Source organism: Molothrus ater, chromosome 1 (assembly GCF_012460135.2).
Source record: "Molothrus ater isolate BHLD 08-10-18 breed brown headed cowbird chromosome 1, BPBGC_Mater_1.1, whole genome shotgun sequence".
NCBI classification, from domain to species: Eukaryota; Metazoa; Chordata; class Aves; order Passeriformes; family Icteridae; genus Molothrus; species Molothrus ater.
Genome location: NC_050478.2, coordinates 127,937,343 through 127,957,992, shown reverse-complemented (window position 1 = coordinate 127,957,992; position 20,650 = coordinate 127,937,343). Strand labels below are relative to the sequence as shown.

Below are 20,650 nucleotides of genomic sequence, written 5' to 3'. Positions count from 1 at the left end.
GCCTACCCGTCCTTAATAAGCTATGTCCATTATGAGGGTTAGAAGCCTATTCTTAGCTGATTAGACCCTATCACTAATTTGAATCTAACACTTTGGCCTCCTATTTGGAAACTTCCACTGCTATATTACTTAAAAAACTAGAAAAAAACCAAGTTTCTAGCTATTTTAAACAGCTATTTAAAGTATTAAAACACAGTTATGAAAGAACTGCTTAGCCCATTTGTACATGTTCAATGGCTATAGCTATCCTTTTCTAAAACCCCATTTCAGAATTTAAACTACGTCAGATTTGAGAAGTGCCAGACTAGGGGAAAATTTTGATGTGTGGGCTGCACAGTGCTTATACAGTAGAGGGAAGAGCAATGCAAATTTGATTCATGCTCTTCACATGTTTCGTACTTTTGCCTACAGGTTTCTTTAAATTACAGCTGCAGTAAAAAAAATTGGTTTTGTTTTTACATCATGCTAAATTATTTCTTATCTTGATTCTCTGTAAGTACAGGAACAAATGCTTGCACACAACAATCTATGTAGAGCTAGTGTATTGTATTTTAAAAAATTAAAATCAAAACCCCATAACCATATACAAACAAAAAGAAGATTTCACTACTCTGTCACAAGTTAAATGCTAACAGCAGGACTTCATCAGGTCCTATATTCTTAAAATAAAATACTGCTGGTTTAACTCTTTTCCTCTCACGATTCGCGCCTGTGCCATCCTGAAAAAATGCTAACAAAAGAAATTAAATCATTATTCATAAATAGTAACTGCAACCATCAAAAACTTATAAGGCTGAAAATATAATCTCCTATTACTCCATGAATCTCTACCAGGAACCCACAAAACATTGAAGCTTCTGGTTCCAGACTACAGTATGACTCAGATTTAACACTGATTTTTTTTTTCCAAAAAAGACTGAACTAGTGTAGGAGTACTTGATATTGTAGGGTGGGGGAGAATCACAAGGGTTTTTGCAAAGAAGGAAAACACTGCTCTACTGCTGCACATTTACTAGTGAGCCTACATGTCATGCGCCAAAAAAAAAAAAGGCCTAAGATACCTCTAGAGAAAAATGGTTTCAATATCCAGAATTAACTGGATTAATAAAATAAAGTTACAACATCAATTTATTTCAAGCCTTTATTCAGCAGAAGGTCTAAGATGTCACAATCCAGACAGAGATCAAGGAGAAAATGTCATAGTTCTGATAGAAGCAAAAATAGGGGATGGAGAAATCAAACCATAATTTCTAGATCTGCTATATTCTTTTTGGAACATTGGCCTGAGCAAACCAGGGAATACTGGAATCAGTGGTATAGCACTGCTGAGCTTTAACTCCACCTTTATGACAGTAACAATAAGTTAGAATTAACTGCAACACATCCCAGCTGAACTCACTGTAGTTACACAAGTGACTTGAAAGCAAGCAGTTTACCAGGAAGGGCAATAAAGCAACAGTATATTTAGAGCACATTTTGCACATATATCAAATATAAAAATCATAAAAACACTGCATGTTTACTGCATCTAAGAAAAATATCCTCATTTGAAAGATAAAACTGTTTTCTTTCCTTCTTGCTATTATTACTAGAAACAGAACTTTGATTTTGACAACTTTTTATACTTTTTAATGTGTTTTGTTTTCTTACTGATAGAATTAAAAAGCATTGTAAAGTTCCCAAGAAAACTCGTTTCCTTTAACGTATGAAAAAGTTCACTGAAATCACAGACCTTGCAAAGACTTGTGCAGACTTGTTTACGCATAGTCTGGTACCTGGAGTTTTTAGACCCTACGCACCTATTCACACTGAAACTGAACTTAAACCAAATGTCACGCTGTCTGCCCAGCTACCTTCCAGTAACACAAGACATACTCTTGGTCCCTTGTTAATGCTTCACTGAACTAATTAAAGTGCAGAAGTAACATTGCACAGTGTAACCCGGCACCCATTGTGCACCCAGTGTGAAAAAGCACATCCAAAGGGGGAAAGAGCTTCTAAGGCAATGCACCTTTTTTGCCTGTCCCTTCAACATGTGTGAAACAATATTTTTGTTAGTCGCATGCAAACAACCTTGTGCAAAATTAATTTCATTATTTATTACAAGCTATTTGATCTACTCTAGTTACAGCGGACAGAAGTGGAGATGTCACCGAGTTTAAAGGCAACCACAGGAGCTTCTGTTCTCGCTACGGAAAAGCCATTGAATTGACACAGTTCTTGCTCTAACGATGTCAGCTGGGAAATTTCAATTGCTACGATAGGAAGGGTTATTAATTAGCTACACTAACTTTCTAGAGTTGTCTAAACAGTGCTGCTTATTAAATATCCTCAGGACTCAGGAAGAATAAGAGATGAACTTGCTACAACCTGATGGTCATAACATACTGCATTCCTCAAAACATACTGTGAATCGCAACAAGTAAAAAAAGACAAGACATTAACAGAAGATAGATGGCCTGCAAGACATCATTTTACCCAGATCAGTAGCTTCTTTAAGTAAGAATCAGATCTTGAAATTGCTAAAGCATACTCCTAACATTAACATGTGTGCACATACTTAAATGGGTACACTCAGCAGCCATGAAAGAATTCTGTGCAGGGCACCCTTGATATTTTTAGATTCTTTTGTTCAAATAGACTTGATCTATCAAAGCAAACATGATGAGGGAAATAGCCAATATAATTTATGATTTAGTAAAAATTATTTTGTCTCCAGTGTTTTATGCAAGATCTATATTCTTGTTTGAGAAAACTCCACTACAGCTACTGCATTAATTCAAGTAATTGATTCCAAATAGGAAAGTCCTGAGAGCCTCATGGATAATTTTTTAAAAGTCTAGAAACTGTCTATATGTATTCAAAAAAAGTTAAAACCAATAGACAAATAGATGCATATCACTGAGACCCAAATTCTCTCCCTCTCATTGAAAAGATCTTTTCCTTTCTTCCTCCTTCCCTTCCACGCTATTTGCTATAAATCCTGTGATTTTTGTCCTGCAAGAATAATGCTGGTGCTGTATGTCACACATGAGCATGAGTACACTTGTTTTATTTCAAACACCATGGAGTATCTTAGAAATAAATTTTCAAAATAAATTTGTGATGAATTTGGAGTCTTCTTTACTTGGCTCATGATACAGTAACATATCACTGCATGGCTATTTTTCCTGTAACAGTACAAATAAACTTTTCTCATTATTATAGCTTTATTGTGTCAGGAACTGCACAAACAAGAAAAACAACTCTGCTCCACAGAACTCATTGCTCTGTAAAAACTGGAAATCTCAACCCACCACGTTCCAAAACATAATCAAATGTCTGTGCTTTACAGGAAGCACAGCAGAGATAGGTGGGGTTAAAGAAAGCACATATGATGACTTTGTGTTTCCCATGGACAGAACTACCCAGGTGGTGGGAAGCACAAAGGAAAGAATGACTAGCCTTGAGTAATGTTCATAAGTGATAAAGCTATCAGGACTAAAGAAATACAGAACAACAGCAGAGTAAAACCAGGTGAAACAGAACTGACACACAGGTATCCTGTACTAACAGCTATCCCCTCATTGTGCTTCACCTTCCCACTTTCCCCCACGTCACTGAGAGAAAAGTACAAAATTCTGAGCACCAAAGGGAAAGGCTTGTCCCTTTCATGAAATATCTGGAAATCCTGAATTACATTGATTGTCCTGGAGGTAGTAACAGAGAAAAGAGAGATTATGTGAAAACACTTTTAATACAGTAATTCTAAGATAAGCACAGTTAACGTTACCACCTTTATATGCACTAGAAACAAGTGCACTTCTGACAGCCAGAATACTGTTTCTCTTATTGCACAGGACTGTAGGGTACTACAGCCTCTTGCTATGGGGGTTCCCAGTAGTTAGAAAAGATAATCTATTATCAGTGACTACAAACATGAGTGTTGGATAATACTCTGACTCCACAACTGCAAAAAAAAGAAAAATAAAATCCTGTAATCCAGAAATCAAAATTTCTGTAGAGCTAGATAAGCATCTGACTAGATAGACAGTTTAGGCAGCTGCAGTTCAGTAGAGTACAGCTCAACTTCAAGACAGCCATAGTATACCTAACATTGGTTGAAGAACACAACAAAGACTGTTTTAAAACACTTAAGTATGTAATTTTCCACTGTCAAACTACATTCCTGAGACTCACAAATTACCCCTGAAAAACTGTAACTGTGTTAAAGTAGACACACAAGTAATTTGCTTTATGGATTCTGGTTTTGGCTTTTTACATAGCAAGTATTTGTCACAGAAACTTAAGGATCACAATTACTCACAGACGCCACCGCTTACAAATGAAGGCTTGTTTGTATGACCCTAAAGGCACTTTCTGTGCCTACTCTCAGTAGTCGGTAAGAGAAAGTCTCACTTTTTATTGGTCACAAAACCCCAAATTTTATTATATTACAGTAGCTCTAAGCCTTGAAGAATCTTTCATTCTTTTCTGTAACATGAAATTTGAACTACATCCAGATTTCCTTAAATATGCACAGATATTCCCATCTGTCTGTCAACTACATCCATGTAGTCCCAGGCAGCAGAACCGTAATTTCTTTCAAAGAGCTTTGCAAAGAATTGGAAACATCTATAAAATTCATGTTACATGTTTATCTCAGGGTCAAATTAACTCAAGTGTGGTGGTACATTGCACTCTGAACTATCATGTTTTAGAGGTAATTTCATTGCAATTCAAAAGAGCAAATAGGTTTTCAGAAGTTAGATAGCTGAAACAGGTTTACAGAAGTGTGAATTGGCCCACTCCCCCTTTTTCATTCAGTTACCAATGGAAAAGCCTACGGAGATGAATGATAAAGAAATAAGCTTCCTCCTTTCACTGAAACACAGCCGTACTTGGAACCATACCATCTCCCTCAGCTTCAACAAGGCCAGCAGGAGGCCGCCCATTTCTAATACTCCTGTTCTCAGGCTCACCCACATGCCTATCCCACCAGCAGAACTAGGAAAGGAGGTTCAAAGAAACTTGCCTACTGGGGATGAGCACTGGGAAAACCAAAGAGCACCATCCTGCAGTGTTCTGAAAAACCTTACCAAACCATCAGTTCCTTGGGGGGGAAAGCAGGCAGCCAGGAGTAACAAACACACACAAACAAACACGCACACCAATACCAACACATTTGCTCTAGGGCAGGCTTCCAACGACAAAAGCACAAATAGGAAGAGAGGTTTAAACATAGTAAGAGGAATGAGCACCTTGGAGAAGAGAATGCCATCTAACAGGTACTTCCAAAATGCTTATCACCACATACCCTTACATTCATATTTGTAATTACCTTCCAGTATGCTATCCCTACACCTAGTACACCTCATCTCTTTGACACAAGCTCTTCAGATCTATGCTTTTCTTGATCAAAAAACATTCTCACTACTTGTTACACAAGTCATTAACTTCCTAAGGGTATTTTGAAACAACTATTTCTTTCTGCAATCCAGCTTCCTAAAAAGAACTTATTAAAATATATGGGATAATATTTTAAAAAATTAACTCTCTCTGTGGATAATCCTGACAAGAATAATTCTGATAAACACCAGATGACTGAATGTCAAGCTACATAGTAACTGCTTGCTCCTTTGTCCATCCAGTTCACCTCATCCTCCAAAAGCCACTTCAGTTGTTTAATTTGAGTATATTCACTGTTACCCAGCAATTTAACTATCAATTCAAGCTTCACTTCCTGTGGATCACTCAGCTGTGCATATCTGCAGACTCCTCACAACTTCCAAACACTTTGGACTATTTCTACGTTTGGCACAACATTTCTATATGTATTCCAACATAGAGGTTTCATTGTAGATTTGTTACTAAGTGTAACAGATTCCACAAAGAATACAGTAATCCATGATAAAGAATGTTCTACCTCTGCTTCCAAGAAAATGTATGTGGTCTGAAGGAGCTCTTTAAGCGGCAGCAGCAGATCATCACTAAAACTCTTAAAGCACTCTGCATCCACTCACTTAAACACAGCTGAACTATACAATAGACTGTGTTTCTAATGAGCAGATGAGAGGAAATCAGTTGTTAGTAACAATTGTAAAACCAGACAAGGATAAGAGCTGGAGTTTTAAATAAAGCAGAACAGACACTGCTCTGAAAGTAACCTATTTCCACTTCTATAACAAAACTCAGCAACTGGGTATTTCCCAGAAGGATGCTGTTGGCATTTAAATAATTTAGGACAACTCTTCATTCTCTATCTTCCCTCTAAGGGCCAGACTAATCTTCCTACACTGAGAATTGAGACTTCTCTGCAGAGGAGTTCAGATCATTAAGTCATGCTCCTGTTGCCTCACATTCCTTTAATAAGCCTGTCTTTTCCCACACTGACTCTGCCTTAAATTACACCAAATCAAGACTTCCCGGTTCACTCGCACAGAATCAGTATAGGATCAGAAATGTGGAGTAACAAACTCTATGCACGCACAATCATGAAACAGCTACTTATTTTCTGTGCTTCAGTTTCTACCTTGCTCAACATACTTTACAGGAATACTGTCAGTATTAGTCTATCTTAATAATTAAACCTTATTTAGAGAGTAAAGGGCTTTTAGAAGATAATGCAAAGAATATATTAAAACAAAAATATTTACTGAAGGTTTGCTACCAACTGTGTCACATCTTGAAGCACAGTAAATTCAGATGTAAGTGAAGTTTACAGCATGCTTTTGGAGTAAGCCTATTTTTGAGAAGAAAGCTCAGTACCAGCAAGTCACCACTAGGTACATACATGCTCCTTTATAAAGAGAGATCACATGAGAAGTTAACAGCCAACTAGGGAAAGAAACAACAGCCATTTGTTGGGACACTCAGATTCAACCTGTGTAAGACTGAAAAAAAAGAAAAGAAAAAAAAAGTGTTTTTTGAAGGGATGAAGAATGCTTTGGAAAAAGAGCTAAGAGAAAAATACTTTCTTATGTTAATACCATTTACCAAACTTGACAGGCAGTTGTATTCTTTTGGATGTAGATTCTTTTCAATGCACATGAAAAGCATTGTTACACTTTTGCATTGATGAAAGCAGATTACATCCCGTACAATTCCTTACTGGTAACTTTGTCTAATGAATAATAATAGTAAGTCACAGTTTAAGGGCATTGGCTTTGCTGTGTGTTGGCTCTTTGAGAAACAAAAAGGGTATCTCAAGAAGAGGTTCAGTTCTGGGAAACAAGTATAAAGAAAACCTGGAATATTTCATTGTACCAGAGGTTTTCATTCTTCATCTGTTATTGATGGTAGATACATATACAACTTTCTAAAATTAGGGAGAAACTTCAAGTTGATAGAGATTACAAAACTGAAGAGTAAGGCTTATTTGTGATAAAGCAGATGTTGTGAAGACAGCATACTTGCAAATTCTTACACTGTTTATACTTCACTCTGATTGTTATCCACTTGACTATTTACTCCCTTTTCTTTCTGGATCATCTACAGAAGTACTCAGAGGCTCAGAACTGACATTACATGGTAACTTTTAGATGGAATCTGCCATTATCAGTGTTAGGGCATCAAGACAATGTGATTTCTCAAGACATTTGTGTATTCACTCAAAGTACTTGAGCTGGTTCAGTCTCCAGAAGGTAACTGGTTAGGCTTACTGTGGCTAAGGCAGCCACACAGATGGCATTTCTGTTGGCCTTTGTCCTCACCACTGTATAGGTGTCGCAATTTTTTTAAATGCCACAACAGGTGATACTTTATTCTGCATCTAAAAGGTTCTAAGGTTCCAACAGCTATGGGCTTTCCTTTTTAGGAAATGTAGCTGGAAGAGGAGGTTTCAATGCATTAATTCAGCTGGAAAATAAAGGGTAAAAAAATACTTTCATTTTACATACATTTCACTCTATTAAAAGCCAACCTGATAACAAAATTCAGCACTTGCTCCTACGGCCTTTTTAAAGGGAGGCACTGTATTTTAAAATAGCAAAAAATGTGACACAGCATGGTGACAAGTACAAGATCAATGTCAGACATAATGCCTACATGTTCAAATTCCTATTTATCTGCCTTTATATAATGAAGTATATTGCTAATTTAAGTACATATCATTCCTGTTTAAGAGCAGATTTCCAGATCTGGGAGAAAAGCACTCCCAGGACAATGGAACTCTATAAAGTGCAAACCAAACTCTGATTACTTGCCTAAATAAATTTAAGTATCATCAAGACACTTCAAAAATACATCAAAGTACAATGTATTTCAGTACAGGCATAAAGGAGTTGCTTAGTAAGAATCTAACGCCATGATCCTTATGTTCATAGCACTAATTTATACACCACATTCAAACAAGTTTAAAGCTAGTTCAGACCTCCTTGCAACCACAGTAACTCATCTCCCTCAAAAAAAATTGTTTGATGTGATCATTTTAGTTGAGCAACACAAATGACTGAGAAATTGCACATGTTTATTTCAAATTAGATACTTTGAGCACTTTATTGGCTCTCAAATGTGCAGTATGGTTAGGAAGTAAGACCTCAGATTAAAAACTTAAATTCAGCTTTATTTTAATCATCAATCATTTCTGAAAGCGTTTATATTTTATGCCGAATTCCTTCATGACCAAAACTTTAAACTGCTATCTCAGACTTCAGATAGACCTTCTTTGTAAAGCTTCAAAATACAGATGGTTTCAGAAAACTAGTGAAAGGAAGTCAAACACAGACCTATTAATTTAATTTTCACATACATATTCCTGGCTCCCATGCTTTTACTTTACATTTTAAGAGTGATATACAGCTGAATATTTCAAGATAATAATTCAAAAAAGTCACTATCAAGCACCAATAAAACTTTCTGTTCTGTAGGAGTAAAGGAATGTCTCTCAACTCCCCAGCAATGACTTTAACTTTACTCTCTGGGCAGATTTGACTTGAAGGATGCCATCATTGTGTAGGGAAGTTGCACTGCTGCTCCTACTAATCTGCACAATTAGGATTACTTTTTCCAGGAAAACTCCTCATGAACCTTAAAAGCACCTATATTGGGTTTACATGGCCAGGTTTTGGTAGCAGGGGGTTGGTTACAGGAGTTGGCTTTCCACAAGATCTGCTGGAAGCTTCCACTGTGTCCAGGAGAGCCAGGAGATTCCTCAGCAGATCACGGTGCAGCCAGCCCATGGTGAGGCAGCTGTGCCCCTGCAGCCCATGGAGGACCACAGGGATGCAGAGATCCACGTGCACCTGCGGAGGAGACCTACACTGCAGCAGGTGGATGTTGAGAGGAGTCTGTGACACCACGGGAGGGCCCACGCTGGAGCACGCTCCTGGCAGGGATCTGCAACCCCGTGGAGAGAGAAGCTCACACTGGAGAAGGTTTCCTGCTAGGACTTGTGACCCTATGGGGAATCCAGGCTGGAGTAGCCTGCTCTTTAAGGACTGCACCTCAAGGAAGAATGGCCCATGATGCAGCAGTTCCCGCTATTGCCTGTGGAGAAGTTCATGGAGAACTGTCTCTCATGCAAGGAACCCTACACTGAAGCAGGAGAAGGACTCCTCTCCCTGAGCAGCAGCAGGGATGAACTGGGATGAACTCACCTAACCCCTATTCCCTGTCTCCCTGTGCCACTGGTGGAAATGAGGTAGAGCTAATAAAGAGGGAAGGGAGGGGGATGGTGTTTTAAGGTCTGTTTTTACTTCTCATTTTCCTGCTCTAATTTTGTTAAATTCAGTTAATATCTCTAACTCGAGTCTGTTTGGTCTATGACCATATTTGGTGAGTGAGCTCTCTTAAGGATCTTATATCTCAACCCATTAGCCCTTTGTTATACATTCTCTACCCTGTCCAGTTGAAGAAGGGAGTTAAAGAGTGGCTTTTGTGGGTGCCTGGTATTCATTCAGAATCAGCCCACTACAGCTCTACACACAAGCTTTGCAATTCCAACTAACAGTGGGGAAAGTGGACTGTGCTCCTCACTATGGCAAGGCAACAAAGGTAGAGTTCTTCCCCTCAAGCCTTACTCATCTACAGTGTAAAGGCAAAAGGCCTCTGTACGATCCCACATTTCCACAACAGATGAGGAAAACCGGAAAGCTAGTATTGTGGACTAAAAAGAGGTTACTAACATTATCACTCAGCTGTGGTATATTGGATTGTCATGTGCATGAGAACTGTGATACCACTGAGGCTTTGTTACTGTATGCATAGATGACAGACACAACAGATAATTTAAAATCTGGAATTGAAGTGAGACAAACTGCATGACACCTAGGCAACAGGCACTGGCAACAGCATTAGCTGGATGAGCAACAACAGGGAGGTAGGTTATTAGTAACTGGACTCTATAAACATGCAGATCCCAGGCACATCCTGCAGTAAAGCTGCTGGAGTGCAGAAATGCCAAACGCCAGTATCAGCCAGAAAAGGGATCACAAAAATGGAAGCTTAAAAATATTGACGAAAACCATTCGCTGAATTACAAAATGTTCAAAGATCTCTACTAGTTATTTATTTCCTTATTTGCTAAAGTACAGGTCAAATGCAGGAATCTAATGTTCCTGTAATACCCCTCTGCCTGAGAATACTTGGATAGCCAGAGATCAAGACCTCAAGAAATTTCCAAGCTCTTTCTGCATTCAAAACCTTTTCTTTCCTTGCCCATAAGAGCAACCTCTTTGACTGATTAGATGCTCACTCAGGCATCATAATACCCTCAAAATAAAAGGATGGTTCCTTTCCTTCCCTCTATTTGCCCAACCTCTTACAAAACAGCTGTTCTTGTAGACATCTTGGCCTCCTATTCCACTCTGAAAAACAGTTCTGCCACATTTAGCTATGAACGCACCTTAACAAGACATCCCAAACTTTCCCTCCCTTGCCATGCCAGCTCTTCTGTCATCATGAATCTCTCCAACCACAGACACCAGCTGAACTTTAGCCATGGAACTGACTGCTTTTTCAGTACCTTTAGATACGAAACATGACAAATGGGAGGTGCCCTGACAAGGGAAGCTATTTCTGCTAATTATACAGTCACCCAAGTCCATCCCCATCAGTGCTTCCAGCTGCAAGTTGCTGTGACCAAGAGTCATGTGTCTGATGTCATTCATCTTCCTAACTGAGGAGTAGACATCTCTCTTAGGTAATTTTAACTGATGTTTAGATCATGTTCTTCCTCCATACCTTTAAAAATTAAAAATTGGAAAAAATGAAATATGTATTCTCTCAAGTCCAGTTACAAATATTTCAAAGTTGTTTAAACACACATTTTGAGTTAAATCCCTCTGCACTCTCCCTAAGCACTTCTCTAGAAGACAGCAAATGGAAAAATGTAATTCTTTAGTAAAATGAAGGTGCTTTTTTTGTTTGTAATGTTGTTGTATTTACTTATAGTAAATACAACAATATTACAAACAAAAAAGCACCTTAATTAGGACTCTAAAATGAATCTCTGTTTGAAAATTACTCTGTTGAACTCTATGTGCAGGAAATAAAGAAAGGGAAGGTTAAATTCTCCACTTAAATCTATGTGACAAGAGAAGCACATATATATGGATTTGTTTACTGCATGTGATGTATTCATTATCTCAGTCCTAGTTACTACAATATCTCTAATGGAAGCTTTTATTTGAGCTGTTCCATACAATTTCCTAGAAGGAAAACACCCTACCAGGAAACACTAATTCACTGAATTATAATACCCTTTGTGAAGTATAGGAAAAAAGATATTAAGCAAAGTCTTATGAAAATTCATATACAGCTAAATTCTAGAGTCAGAGCATATGAATGTGTGTGCCTTCCCACTACAAGGTACATCAAACAAGATTTCATTTTTCTGTTCTACACTGCTTGCCTTCAGTTATTGAAAAGTTGTTTCTAAAGAAGCAGCTCCTTAAATTAGTAGGATCATTAAATTTTTAAGATACACTATTGACTAGAACAAAATTATTTCTAGTAACACTAGATATAAATTAGAAGAAAATCTTATTTTTTCCACAAAGTAAATATTCTCACAATCCTTCTGTACTTACAGAGGGACTTATCTCTATCTCCCAATACATGCATAAGAAGCTGGAGTAATAAAACCAAGATATAGGACCCTCTAGCAGACTAATTTTTTCTTAACTTTTAAATACAAGGAACTTCATTACAGACACTTTTACTACATGACAAAGTGTGCTCACACTGCTTGTTGGAGGATCACTCTACTGTTACATGGCTACAACTGACTTTGCATGTCTGCTCTGGTCACCCACAGTCAGTCCCAGGGGCTTCCACTTAGCAGAGGAAACATCTGCAAGGTTAAGCAAAGGGTAGTCATGAATTACAGACAATCACATGGGTGAAACATGCAGTTTCAATATATATAGTTCAAATGTACTTTCCCCTCACAGAGAAACACAACTAGTTCACTTTCATTGCTTTGCAGAATTTATGATTTACTGAGTGTAACCACATTGAGCTTTCTTGCACAACAAAAAATTCCATGACCAAATAAATGTATCTGGGAAAGTCTCATAAGTACCAAAACTCACAAGATGCTTATGTGAGAGACCACCTTGACTCCAGCTACTAAACCAAATGGTTTTGTGTGACTCCCTTCCTCCCTTCAAAACATGCTCTACTTGTAAGCTTTCTTAATTTCGGGGAGGCTTTTATTTTTGCTTGCTAACTTCCTGACTAGTTACAAAAAGTTCCTCCTCACTAAATAGCTGAGAAAGATATACAGAAATTCCCTCATAACCTAAAATTCAGTGTCAAATAGAATAGCAGGAAAAAAAATCTAGTACATATTTAATAGCTAGTACATAGCTATTAAATATGCTAGCCTTGATAAGAAGACACTGCTACCATGATTACAATGTTTCAAAAGTTAACAGTACATCCAAAATTTAAAGCAGCTGTTCTGAGAAACAAGTCCGAACCACAACTTGGATTAGGGCGTTTTTGAAGTGTTTGCACTGATCTGCCAATTATGCTGAATTCAGTAGTTTTAACTTAGATACTCACAAGAATCAATAGTGTATATTTCAAAGCAATTGTAAAGCTTTGCATAATGAATCATCAGTGAAGTAACAACTGCAGCAAAAAATCAAGTATAGGGAACAAAAAAATAACAGAACAACACAAATACTTCACAATATTTCAGAGTATGGTATCATACAGCCTGCTATAAACCAGTCTGAGCATTTATTTCTACTGAGGGTATAAACACAGGAACTCAAATCTACAACCAAATTTTTTAGTATCCAATGCACTGGTACCCAGTGTTTTCTTAAAACCATGTAAACTATGGATGCTCAATTTTGCCAACCAACTGACACCTCAAGTAATAACTGGTACTGCAAAAACACCACAGCCAGTAATTCTGAAATGCATACAAGCTAAAAACATCCCAGGGTGTCAACAAATCAAACTCTCTCAATTACTGCCTAGCTAGATATCTCACCTGTTCCAGTATTTCAACATAATCATTAACTATCTGGGACAGTATAAATGGAACACTAAAACTAGAAAATGCAGAGACATCTAAGAAAGCAAAACCACACTATTTACACAGTACAAAGAGTACCCACGAATTTTTTAAAAACCTGTAGGGAAATTAGTGAATTATACTTCGTAAGTATGGAAATAATGTCTACACCTTGGGAAACTTGAGGAATCTGGTCAAAGGTATATTATGTGTGAAGGAATGTACCTAATACACCAAAGGCACAAAGTTTAAAAATTTGAGATCTGCTAACAAATCACAACACTGATAATAATTTTAAGTTTTAGCCAGACCAAGTACAAAACAATAAATATTTAGTGCTTAGTTGAAAATCATACTGATACAATGTACATCTATTTGATATTAAAACAGCAGTGACTGAAGTAAATGAATCAAGTAGTCACCTGTAGGGTCCTTCCAACACCAATGCAGTAGAGCTCTTCCTCTCCTAGCAGTGACAGAACAGATGAAAAAGCCATCCTCATTACATGCTCTGCTCTAATGACAGGAATGGAGTCAGATGGCTTCTGTCATGATTCTGGTTACAAGTACACCTCTGCTCTTTCTCTGGCTGACAGTATTCTCATTTACTGCATAATAACAATTACACCGACTACCTTATATTCAATTTTCAAACTTTTTGCTATGAAGTTGTTTAGGATATGTTTTTTTTTCCTCCCCTTGAATGAAAGTTGCTTTAAATATTATCCACATGACCTCACAGACATTTTGACTATAGATGCCATATTGGCTCTGAACAGTCAGTTGAATGTGTACATACTTGAACAAGCTGACATACGATAAACTTATTAGACAACATAAATTTCTACAGTGTTAAAATTAGGACATGTTCTCTTAAAGGATTACAAAACTGTTCTAATAAATTAAATGCAGTGGTTTTGCCAATAATACGATTTATAGCTTAGCAAAATATATCTGTTCAGTATATCACAAAATATCACTAAAGACTGACAGTCAAGAGTTTAAGATATAATAATTTATTAAGTCAAGCGATTCCTTTAGGACAGTCTGTTCTGGCTTTAGAGTTCAACTTCTTTAGAAAATTGAATAAACTGGCTGGCAGACTTTAATTGCTTACATGATTCAGGCTGTTATTTCAAACAAGGTGAATGAACCCAAAAAACTACTTATTTTTCTACATTCACACCATCATTAACAAACTGACAGGCAAGTGAAGTTCGGGTCCTGACAAGTGAACTTTTATGACAATTTTACTTGTCTTCCCTTAGAACCAAATGAAGTATGAGTTATATACACAGCATAGTTATCACTTCCAGCAACATCTGTAGTACAGAAACCTAGAATGGTTCTAATCCAAAATTAAATGTTTTAAAGCTGATATAAGTGTACTATGTTTTTCTTTAACAGGGCAAAATAATATCAGTAGCACTGTGGTCTCAGTAGTCTAACATAAAACACCGTTTCAATCACAATTTTGGGGAATTATTCTTTTATGATCTCTACTAATGTTTCTCAGTCATCAGTGCTTCCAAGGGAACCCACCAAACCAAAGACCAACCTAGAGATAAGGATAAATAAGACTGACCTCCTCTGATGCCATTTCTACCTTGGAACTCTTTTAGTGTCCCTGTCCTACTACTGTAAATATTTTTTTGCCAAACATTTACATCTGGAAGTCAGAAGCAGGGAGACTCATCTACTGTACCACTGCACTGACTGCTACCAACTGTACAAAACTTTATAGAAATTGCCTCTAGTCTTCTGCTCAGTGCAACAGAAATTCAAATTAATATATCTAGGTGACAAATATAGTTAAGACTATATAAAGTTTGAATTTCCAGAAAGCTGAAGAAGCCAAATACCCATGTTTCCAGACTCCATTCCAAAGGAAGGCATGTCCTAGCTTCTGGCACTATACCACCTCAGAGAGTTTTCATAACTCAGCTTCTGCTCTGAACACCAATCCCTCACAAACTGGTCCTGAAAGTGCTCCATCACAGTACCAATCAGATATGAACCACCATACTGCCAAGAGTTAAAAAAATATCAAACAAAGTGGTAACATTAGAAATTCAATTCTCTAACTGAAACTTATGTTACAGCAAAAAAAAGAAATAAGATCAGCATGCCTGGAGTCAAACACATGTAGATGTGTCATTCAGGGACGTGGTTTAATGATGGACTTGGCAGTCCTGGATTTAAAGTTGGATTCTATGATCTTGAAGGTCTATTCTAACCTACACGATTCTATGATTCCAAGATCTACTTAATTTACAGCTGATCAATCATGGAACTTGGGTTTGAAAAATACTTGCCTCAAGAACAGGACTGATTTCTAAAACAACAGTTTTCCCCCTAAAATAATTACTTGCACAACATATGGTTCTGTTTTAAACTCAGATAACTGTTATGGCCTTTGAGATAAGCAGAAATGCCTTAATATTTGTCCCAGTAAAAGCTAGGCCAGGATTATATAGAGACACATAAAATCAATTACTTCTTGGATATAAAACTCTCAAGGCCAACAGGAAGGCTGGAAATATAAACCAAAAATACTGTTGCCCGATGCCCTACCAAGCTGTAATTCTTGTCAGTCAGTGCTATTCCAATATTTCACTCATCAGTATTCCTCCTTCTCAAATTTTTATAATTACAGTCATCATCAGAAAGAAGGTTTGAAAAATTCACCAACTACAGGGAAACAGAAACATTCTCTGGAGAGCTCAATGCCCACATAACAACCTTGGTGAATTTAGTATTTTAATTAGCAGAAAATTCTAGACATTTTAGCTGTGCAACTACATAATGGAAGGCAACTGAAGTGATGCACCATTGCTTTCCCAGGCATGCATTTACCTTGAGTACTGTCTACTGCATTCAAAGCCTTAACATAATGATATCTGCAAGGCTCTGCTCAGCATCAACATTACAGTCCAGAGCTATGCTGACAGCAGTCTTGATCAAATTCATGTCAATACTAAATCAGTTTGGAAGAGCTAAAAGCAGTGGTACAGGAAGTTAAAATGCTTTAATAGGACATAGTTCCCAGTCTCACTTTTTTCTCCCAAAATAAATAAATGTGAGAAATCAAAGTGAAAGCTAGAGAAAGCTACACAATAAATGCTTGCCTTTGTTTCAGATACTATAGCCTAGGAACGTTAAAGCTCCTTTCCTTTGAGCAGTGAAACTGGTCAGAACTTAAGACATTTTTAACAAAAACTGTTAAGAGAAACTAATTCCTGATGAGGATGAAGTGACACAGCATGCTGATCAAAATCAGAAGCACCTTCTCCTTCCTGGCAGTGGTACTAATGGATGGTGATGTGTTTCTTAGCAAGGCAGAAGAAACTTATGAAGCCTTCTTGGCTGAACTTTCAAAAGTCTTGATTAAAGGTCTATGAATAGCATTATCCAGAAAAAATTTAATTTCGGTTGGTTTTTCTCAAACCAAAGATTATGCTTGTGATTTAAGTTTTTGTAAGGGAAATGCTGACAGTAACACCTAAGTTACAGTATCACAGTTCAAAACGTTTTACTTAGGTCAGGCTGATGAGGAATATCACAATTATAGTTTTGACTTTTAATTTCAATTCTGTGATGAGTATAATAAAACCAGAACACTGAGTTTGTTAAAAAACCTTTTCACAAAAATTAATTTTTTAAGTACATTAAGTATGCAAACAGAAGAACAGCTTAATACATCGAAACTTGAGATTTTTGCTACCACTTCCTGCTCCACCAATAGCTAACTCCCTTTCAGTTGTGTTTGTAGTTTACCTTTTGACATGAAATTTTTTTGCTTTACTTAATATGCATTTAAGACTAGTCAGTACCCCACTTGTTTATGCAAATATACCCACTCAAAAATTAAACTTTACCAGCGTATCTATTTGGTTACAGGTACTGGCATAGTTGTAGCTCTGTTTGAAGAAACCTTCCTTACTCTTCTACTCATGTAAATATGAAATGGGAAACAATCCTACAAGTTTATGTAGTACATCTACATTTTTAGAGTTTGGACTGATTGTTACAGCACAGGCATGCGCTCGACAAAACACTTTACAAAGGCAAATCTGAAATATCTTGATGTTCCAAATACAAGCTTGCTTTTTCAACAGTGATAGAGATTCCAATTTCTTATGTTCAATCGTTTGTTTAGGGCAAAGGCATCTACATCAGGAACTGCTGAAGCAGGGCCCCTGTCGCTGTCCTCCTCAGGGCAAGGCACATGCCCAGCTCTGTGCCAAAGGCTGCTTTTCCTGCTTGAGGCCCATGGACACAGCCTATGCTCGACTTCCTAAAACAAACACAACTCCCTGAGAAAACATGAGACGACTCTCTTTGTCAAGCATCTGTGGTTTTGATCTGTCATGTGTTACTGGGCCACCTTTACACTGTAAAAACCAACCTCAATACATTTACACAAATATTTTTCATTAGCAGTTCTGCTTTAAAGATGGGTTAATAGCCAGGAATGAAATCCTCTTCGGGTATGAACTGCGGATAGGCTGAGCAGAAGCAAAGGTCCCTGGAAGGTCTTCCAGGCCTGTGCCGATGTGTCACAAACTCATGACCAGTGCCAGCCCCCGACTCCGCGGCCCGGAGGGGCCGCCCTGCCCCCGACACCAGGCCTCGTTCGGTCCTGGCCGGACGTGGAACATCTCCCAAGCATCCATCCCTATTATCCACAGGCAGCGATTACTCGTGACTCAGAGGATTTGGGGCTGGCTTGTTTGTGCGGCCCCGCGCCAACTCCGGAGTTCCCGGCACCGCACATCTGCGGGAGAGCAAGCCCAGGGCAGCTGGGCCAAATCCCAGAATCCCGGCCGCAGCTTTAAGGACTTCCCAGAGGAGATTTCCGTCCATCCCCACAAATAATAAATAAATAAATTAACAACACACAAAAAAAACCCAAACAAAACAAACAAAAAACCCCGGAGCGAATTTTGGAGCAGTCGAGTTCGAAGGAGGAGACGGGGCTGGGGGCAGAGAAGGGAAGTACGGGGACACCAGCCGGCCGTGGCGGCGGTCCTGAGAGGCTCCAGGGACCCCGCCGCGGCCGGCCGGGAGAAAGGCCGCTTTGTTCCCCCTCCCCCGCGGCCGCCTCCCGGCCCGCGAGCCGGAGGCGGGCGGGCGGCGTCACTGACCGGTACCTACCGCAGCAGGAGACGACGAGGAGCAGGAGTTGCGCTGACCTCCAAGCCGGGGAGCCCTCTGCGCTCCCCCAAGGGGCCATAACACCCGCCCGCGGGGAGGCGGCGCGGAGCCGGAGCTGCCACCGCCGCGCCCCCGACACGGAGCCGGAGCTGCCGCCGCCGCCGCCGCCGCCGCAGGAGGGGCCGGCGGCGCCTCGCCCCCTCGCCCGCCGGAGCCGCCGCCTCGGGGAGCGCTAGCGGCCCACACGCCTCGGCCGCCCGCCCGTCCGCCGAGCCATGAGCCGCCACCGCCGCCGGCCTCGGCCTCCCTCCCCGCGCGCCGCTTCCTCCTCCCGGCTGGGCTCCGCCGCGGCTGCGCACTGCCGGCACGAGCGCATGGAGCCGCTCCCGGCAGCCGCGGGCCGGGCGGGCGAGCGGGGCGGAGCGGCGGCCCCCAGACGGCGGGGGCGGGCCCGAGCCGCCGCGCTCGGCGCAGCGCCGCCCTGCCCGCTCCTCCTTCGGCACCTCCTCCTTCCCCTCCCACCCCGTCGGGGCAGCAGCCGCCGAGTTTCGGCCCGCCCCGTCCCAGCGAGGCAGCCCCCGCCAGCAGCGGGGCTGGGGCCGCTTCCGGAGAGGGGAGGGTGAATGTGCCGGCGGCTGAGCAGCCCCAAACCCCGGCCCACACAGGACACCCCAGTGGGTGTTTGAGTGCCCTGGCTCTCCGTCCTGAGTAAAACTGCCTGAATCCGAGCGCAGTCTGTAAAGCACAGGGGTACTTTGGCAGCTGGTGGCTGCTGTGCTTCTGACCTCCAAATCTGCATTTCAGCAGCGAGACCGAAAAATTACCGTGGGAGCACAAAAACCACAACTGCTGTACATGCAAAATTATGGACCCCATAGAAATTCCTTGTGACACTTCCTGTTCGATTACAGTTCCTGTTTTCCTGCTGCATAGTTACCTGTTGTCAAAAGCAAGTGGGATTCACAGCACAATTTTGATATTTTGCTTTAATTTTGCCGTGCCTATTGCAGACCGTGAGAAGTGTTTATTGACCCTGTTCCACTAGAACCATTTGTTTGGAATAACAAAGTATTGCCCTTCCCGAGAAAAGCAAAACTTACTTTGGTAAGGCTTTACAGCTACGCCTTGAAAGCAGACGTGTTGAGTCAGACCAGAGTTCTTGCTCCACAAATTGTCATTGCTATGGAGAGTACTCTGTGCTATTTCTTCTCATTCATCTCAATTTTTTATAGAATCATGAAATCATTTTGGTTGGAAAATACCCTTAAAATCATTAAATCATTGAGTCCAACTGTAAATATAGCATTGCCAAGTCCACAACTAAACCATGTCTCCACATGCCACATCTACAAATCCTTTAAATACCTCCAGGAATGGAGGGTCAATTACTGGCCTGTTACAGTGCCTGACAACCCTTTCTGTGAAGAAATGTTTCCTAATACACAGTAAGTTTTTCTGTCACAACTCGATGTCACTTCCCTTCATTTATTGTTCTGTGATTTCTCCTGCATTTGTTTCCAAATCCCCATCTATTTGGGAAGGAAGAGAAATATATTGGGGGATGTCTCATTTTAAAAGGAGGAGATGTTTGTTTAAGGGTGAGCATCAGGATGAAGATTCAGCATTATTAATTGTAACAAAAAAAGGAAGGGAAACCAGCCAAGCATGAATTCTTTCCAAGTCTGGGAAGTTGTGCCAGACACTCTTGGCAACATTCCAGGATTTTCGAGACCCCCAAGGGTTCTCCTGGCATCTCTGGACATTGGGAGCGATGTGCTGAGATCCCACAGTCCAGAAACACCCTGAGGTGGCATCATTGCATTTAACAGTTCTTAATGGGTTGGTCTTCAGTACATTGGCCTTTAGTCACTGTTTGAACCTATGAGTGTTCATCTCTCCAAAGCCATGAGTTTGTACACAAAATTAACATTTCATGGAAGAAGAATACACAGCCTATAGTTTTATAAAAATATGTAAAGCATTCACAGCAGCTTGGCCAACAATCTTTTAGGTTTCTTTTTACTCACAAGTCTAACTAACTTC

At 39.8% G+C, this 20,650-nt stretch overlaps 1 protein-coding gene across 1 annotated transcript in view; it reads right to left on the bottom strand.

Annotated features, from left to right (window-relative positions):
• LRP12 (LDL receptor related protein 12) overlaps positions 1-19,003 on the bottom strand; it is a 50,079-nt gene extending 31,076 nt beyond the window's left edge. The window contains exon 1 of the mRNA XM_036404663.1: positions 18,608-19,003. Within this exon, the coding sequence (XP_036260556.1) occupies positions 18,608-18,686 (79 nt within the window). The 5' untranslated portion in view covers positions 18,687-19,003. The remainder of the gene's footprint in view (positions 1-18,607) is intronic.
• Positions 19,004-20,650: the final 1,647 nt, after the last annotated feature.